The sequence below is a fragment of the Galeopterus variegatus genome, unplaced genomic scaffold, assembly GCF_000696425.1.
Source record: "Galeopterus variegatus unplaced genomic scaffold, G_variegatus-3.0.2 Scaffold5689, whole genome shotgun sequence".
In the NCBI taxonomy this organism is placed as follows: Eukaryota; Metazoa; Chordata; class Mammalia; order Dermoptera; family Cynocephalidae; genus Galeopterus; species Galeopterus variegatus.
In genome coordinates, this window is record NW_007731800.1 from 132,357 (window position 1) to 138,070 (window position 5,714).

Sequence of the window (5,714 nt, forward strand, 5' to 3'; positions counted from 1 at the left end):
ATTTTTAGCTCCCACCAATAAGTGAGAACATGTGGTATTTCTCTTTCTGTGCCTGACTCATTTCACTTAATATAATTCTCTCAAGGTCCATCCATGTCGTTGCAAATGGCAGTATTTCATTCGTTTTTATAGCTGAGTAGTATTCCATTGTGTAGATATACCACATTTTCCGTATCCACTCATCTGAAGATGGACATTTGGGTTGATTCCAGCTCTTGGCTCTTGCCAGCATTTCTTATTCTCAGTCTTTTTGATAATGGCTAGTCTAACTGGGGTGAGATGATAGCTCAATGTGGTTTGATTTGCATAAAATAGTAAATTTATGTCATGTGTATTTTAACACAGTGAACAACAACAATAGTAGCAAGAGAAGCAGAGAGGATTAAATGGTGCCAAATTCATAAGATTTTGTATTGTTGATAAGGTAATAAATGCTGTAATTTAATGTGGACTCTAGTGAAGTATGCACTTCACTACCATAAGAGATAATAATGAAGATTTTAATACTATGGTTTATTTTTTATTTTATTTTAATTATTATAAAAGATAATAATAAGAGAATTATTAAAAGTGTATAATTTAAAAAGTAATGGAGAAGATAAAATGAAATAAGAAATACTAGATTAATCCAAAAGAGTCTGAGATATATAAGGATGAGAAAATACTCTATAATTGCATAAAACACACAGCGTTTTCTGTCACAAATCAGGTTCCTAAATAAAGGTACATTGAGAATATTCTACTCTCCTGTCCAGGTGGAGAAATGTTTGAAAATACATCTTATCATTTTTTCTTCACTAGAAGAGTCTTTTAAGTACCTAGACTTCAAATATTGTTGCAATCTTCAATGAAACCAGATATTTTAACTAATAATTTTCTACCCTAGAAATAACATTTTGACAAATATTTTTCTTAAGCTATAAATTGTAAGTTTATTTGTTAAGGTACTTGAAGAACTTTGGCATTTTATTGTTCTCCCTTTATGCAAAGTTTCCTTGGTAGATGCACTGCTCTTAACTGGAACTGGAAGTGCTGAAGATTTATGACTGTCTTTGGTATTCTTTAACTCAATACTTGTATTTTTTTTCCTATTTCTGTAGTTTCTATTCTGCCCAGGACCAGAGAGGTTTACTGCTGAATTCTACCAAACCTTTAAAGAAGAATTAATACCAGTTCTCCTCAAGCTATTCCAAAAGTTGAAACAGAGACCATTCCCCCAAACTCATTCTATGAGGCAAACAACACCCTGCTACCAAAACCAGACAAAGATACAAAAAGAAAAGAAAAGAAAAGAAAACTATAGGCCAATACCTTTGATGAATATAGATGCAAAAATCCTCAATAAAATCTTATCAAATAGAACACAGCATCACATTAAAAAATTATACACCATGATCAAGTCGGATTCATCCCAGGGATGCAAGGATGGTTTCAACATATGCAGTCAATAAATGTGATACACCACATCAGCAAAATCAAGGATAAAAACCATATGACTACCTCATATGTTGAAAAAGCATTTGACAAAATTCAACATGCCTTCATCATAAAGACTCTCAGCAAATCAGGTATAGAAGGAAAGTATGGTCATAGTCTGAAGTTAGGAGAAAGAAGAAAATAATAAAAATCTGAGCAGAAATAAGTAAAATAAAGATCAGAAAAACAATAGAAAAGATCACCAAAACTAAGATTTGTTTTTTTGAAAAGATAAACAATATCAGCAAACTTTAGCTACACTAAGAAAAAGACAAAAAAAAAAAAAAAAAAAAAAAAAAAAACCCCATCAGCAGAAACAGTTAGCCTGTTGGAATGGTGGAATGGTCCAGTAAAATCTCAGCTAAAAATGAGTTAGGAGCAAACACTCTGAAAAGATTAGATTATATCTTTTGAGAAGCAGAATATGCTCTGAATCAGCAATTAATATATGGTTCTGTTTTCCCATAGTCCGAATACGAAGGTCCATGAATCAAGATGTAGAAGTGGGAATAAATTCTCCCCTCCTGCCACACTGATTTTTGCTCATTTGGAAGTCTTAGTTACCAAGAGGAAAATGCTTCCACTAGGGAAAATAACATTGTTTCAGCTGATTTGAAAGCTAAAACTGTCTGACCATTTTGGGTTCCTTATGCCTCTGAAGCAATAAGCATGAGGTTATCGTACTGGCTGAGAAAACTGATCCTGATTGCTAAAGGGGAATGAGGTTGCTCTTGCACAAAGAGATATGGATGACTATGTCTGCAATACAGAAGGTTTTCTGAAGTGCTACTTAATCCTTCCTGTCCAATAGTAGAAGTAAATATAAAACTCTGGAACTGAAAAAAGCAAGGCCTCTGAAGATTTGAACCCATCAAGAATGAAGGATTATCCCTACATCATCCACCAGGTAGATAATCCTTATCCAGTGAGGTTCTAGATGAGAAAAAATAAAATGTAGAATTGGTAGTAGAAAAAGGAAGTTACAAATATCGCTTGTAGCCTCATTACCAAACACAAACACTGGGAAACAGACATTGGGAAGCTAAGCATATTTTCTTACTTTCTGTCAAAATTTCTTTTCTTTCCTCCCTCTCTGCTCTCAAGGTTTTTTGTTTTGGGGGGCTTTTCGTAGGGGTGGGGGCAAGACAGAGACTTTAGAAAAGAAGAGGAGAGGGCTTTTTCTTTCGCATTCAGAAGGTGGAGCCGTGTGTTTGCAATCCTCCTGTGCAGCGTGTTCTTAGGAAGTCATTGTGAAGAGGCTGAGGCAACAATGTCATGCGGAAATCAGACCCACAGAGGGAGCAGCCACTTTTAGAGCTTCTCATTGCACAGATCAGAGCTCCTGCAGCAGCTCAAGTTCACCACATAGACATCCCACCTCATGTTTTTCACATCAGCACAGTTCTTTATGCAGCCCAGGAAGGTCAACCAGGGAGTCCCATCCTCTGTGGAAGGGAAGAGAAACAGGTCAGCAAGACTGGCCTTGAGGCTTCTGCAGAGAAACGTCTCTCCAGCCCACCCCAGCATGTAAAACTATCCCTGTGGAGTTCAAGGCTCTGTTATCCAAATGTGAAGAATTGCAAGATGTTCAAAGTTGGGGCCTCCTCCCTAACCAAAAAGCAACAATGGAGCAATTTAAAAAATTATTGCGGTAGGGAGGTAATGAGAGAAGCAATTCAGGGATTGCAAAAGCTGGATGTTTCTATTCAAAATCTTAACACTGGTTTAAGTTAGGGTTATAAATGCCAAGGGATTGTTAGCACAAAGGGTGGGAAAATAGACACATCATGATGTCTGTCTTACCCATCAGGGCCATATAGTCAGTGCTTATTGCTGAGACTGACCCTCCACTTGCACAGTTTAGAACCCTCCATAGGAAGTCCAGGTGGGCACAAAGACAAAAGCTGCCCTCCCCACCCCAACAGCTAGTGTAAATGATATCTTTTCTTTCACCTCAACTCAGTCTCCTCTGTTGTCTTCAGGCTTCTCAAAATGCTGTTTTCTTAGCTACATACCCCACCCCTTAGTGTTCACCTCCATCTATTTTTCATAATGGCATGTGAGCAGGTGACCGTATCAGTCATCCCAGACGTGGTCTACCTATAGTAAAAGTGAAGTAAGGTCCCCCTCTTTTCATCATAGCTGGTATGTCTCTGTCTGCTTCCTCTGTCTCCTCTTCCTTTCCCCCACCCACAACTTACTTTTAAAGATTCTCCCAACTGCGCAGGCCTCGTCTGTTGTTGCAATACATGTTCCTCTTCCTTTGTAACACTTTTCTCCTGGGAACTGGAGGTGACACATCCTACACTGAACAATATTGATGACTTGGCCAGAGAGTAGGAAATGAGAAAAGAGAGAAGATGTCACTATGTCACTTCCATGAAAGGACCCATCTCCCCTTTCAGGTTCAAGGTCTGCTTGGAGCCAGAGAGCTTGGTCAGAGCCCCATTAAGCCTGAACATCTGCCTCTATTAAAATAGGCTAAGCTGAGAGGGTGACTGAAGTTTATGGTCTCAGGAAAAGGGGAGGGGAAAGAAAAGAGGAGGGAAAAAGAAAAGAGGAACATCATCAGGACTGAGATGATCAGGTTATGTCCTCTTCATGCTCACCAGAATAATTCTTTTCATCAACAATTACTTCAACTGTGCTGGCAAAGAAAAATAAAACAAATATGCAATTTTGTCTGAGATTTCCCCCTGCATAGGGCCCTTAAGAGTCCTTCCTGCACTCTTGACCTGGAGCCATTCTAGACCATTCTGTCCCTTCAAAGCCTACTGTTGACTCACAGCATCTCTGCACCTCTTCTCTTCTTCCAATTCTCTTCAGTTCTTTAGGGTTTCTCACACTCCCCTACCCATCCCTGTATGCTGCAGCACAGACCAGAAGTAAGGAAGATGAATGCACAATTTTTCTTTCCTCATTCTCTTCTTTTTAATTCACCCTATGTGGCATCCTCTCCCATGTGTGCCTGGAACCCAGCAATGGGGATGAGCATCTAAAATTCATGAATTGCTACTCTTTAGATTTGGCCAATTAGTGCCTGTAAGGTCAACATTCTACTTTTTCCTTTCTTTTTTTTCTTGCCCTTCATGACACTCACCCCTAGCCATGAGTTGCTGCTAACGTTATCTCATCAAATCTAAAATTGGCTCCCACCCCAGCCTCTCCCGCTGAAACTCAAGGTCTATCTCTACCACCCTACCCCATTCACTTCCTCCCTCCTCCAACCACTCATCTGTTTCTACTCACCTGCATTACCTCTGTCTAAAAATGACCCAGACAGTACTGTTGAAAGAAAAGATACATTCTCTGTAGACCTCATGTTCCAAACCTTGTTTTACAGCATCTAAGAAAATTATCTCAATCCCTCTCCTATCCACTTATTTCCTCCTAGAAGGGTAGGGCTAAGGGCTTTGATTAAGGTCGCGGAGACATGACACATTGTGAGTACACGGCACGGCATTAGAATGACAGCTCATCACAGATCCATTACCATATGGCTCCCATAAGAGGGCCTCTGTCATGGGGCCCATGACCCACTCACCAATTGACAGCCTCAGAGACTCACCCCTAAAGCAGCAGAGCAGAATGGGGAGCTCCAGCAGGAAGAACTTGTCCATTTTTCGGAAGTGGAGGACCAGACTAGGGCAGAAAGCTTCAAGAGTACCTATTTATACACCTGCAAGGTTGGCCTTCCCCAGGAAGGGTAAGGGGTGGGGACACTGGGGAAGTCCTTGAAAGGTGTTTCCTGCTCCTAGGGAAAGTGGTGACTCTGTAATTTCTCTTCCTGGCAATTTGGGGGAAGAGAGACTAACTAGGTAAGTCCTGGACTTGATTTATGCCAGTCCTGCCACTTAGGATTTTTAATGTAAAGTTCTGTGGTCTTTTCACCATATCACACTGTGCAAGAACACAAGGATAAATAAAGGATGGGTGGGTAGGATTCAGAGTCATCTACATCAAGGTGCTCATTAAAGCTGAGAGAATACATGGGCACAGATAATTGGAATGCATACAGGCAAAAAGAAAGCTGAGCACAGAGCTTTTAAAAAACATATACCTCTAGGGAATGGAGAAGAGAGGAGTTGAAAAGGTCAGGCTCAGAGGCATTGACAGAGGATCCTCACGAAGGGAGTGAAGTTTTCCAGTATCATTCATCCCCAAAAGAAGCAGACCCTGGGGTAGAACATAAAAGCCGAGGAGGAAACTGCTTCCCTTTCTTGGAGTTTCCTGGTAGT

At 40.1% G+C, this 5,714-nt stretch overlaps 1 protein-coding gene across 1 annotated transcript; it reads right to left on the bottom strand.

The window, feature by feature from the left end:
• Positions 1 to 2,761: 2,761 nt before the first annotated feature.
• On the bottom strand, positions 2,762 to 5,096 carry PATE1 (prostate and testis expressed 1). Its single transcript, XM_008589832.1, has 4 exons — positions 5,045 to 5,096; positions 4,726 to 4,761; positions 3,678 to 3,800; positions 2,762 to 2,921 (listed from the first exon to the last, which is right to left on the bottom strand). Exons 1-4 carry the CDS (start codon positions 5,094 to 5,096, stop codon positions 2,788 to 2,790), a joined length of 345 nt encoding a protein of 114 aa, XP_008588054.1. The 3' UTR covers positions 2,762 to 2,787.
• Between the last annotated feature and the right edge of the window lie 618 nt (positions 5,097 to 5,714).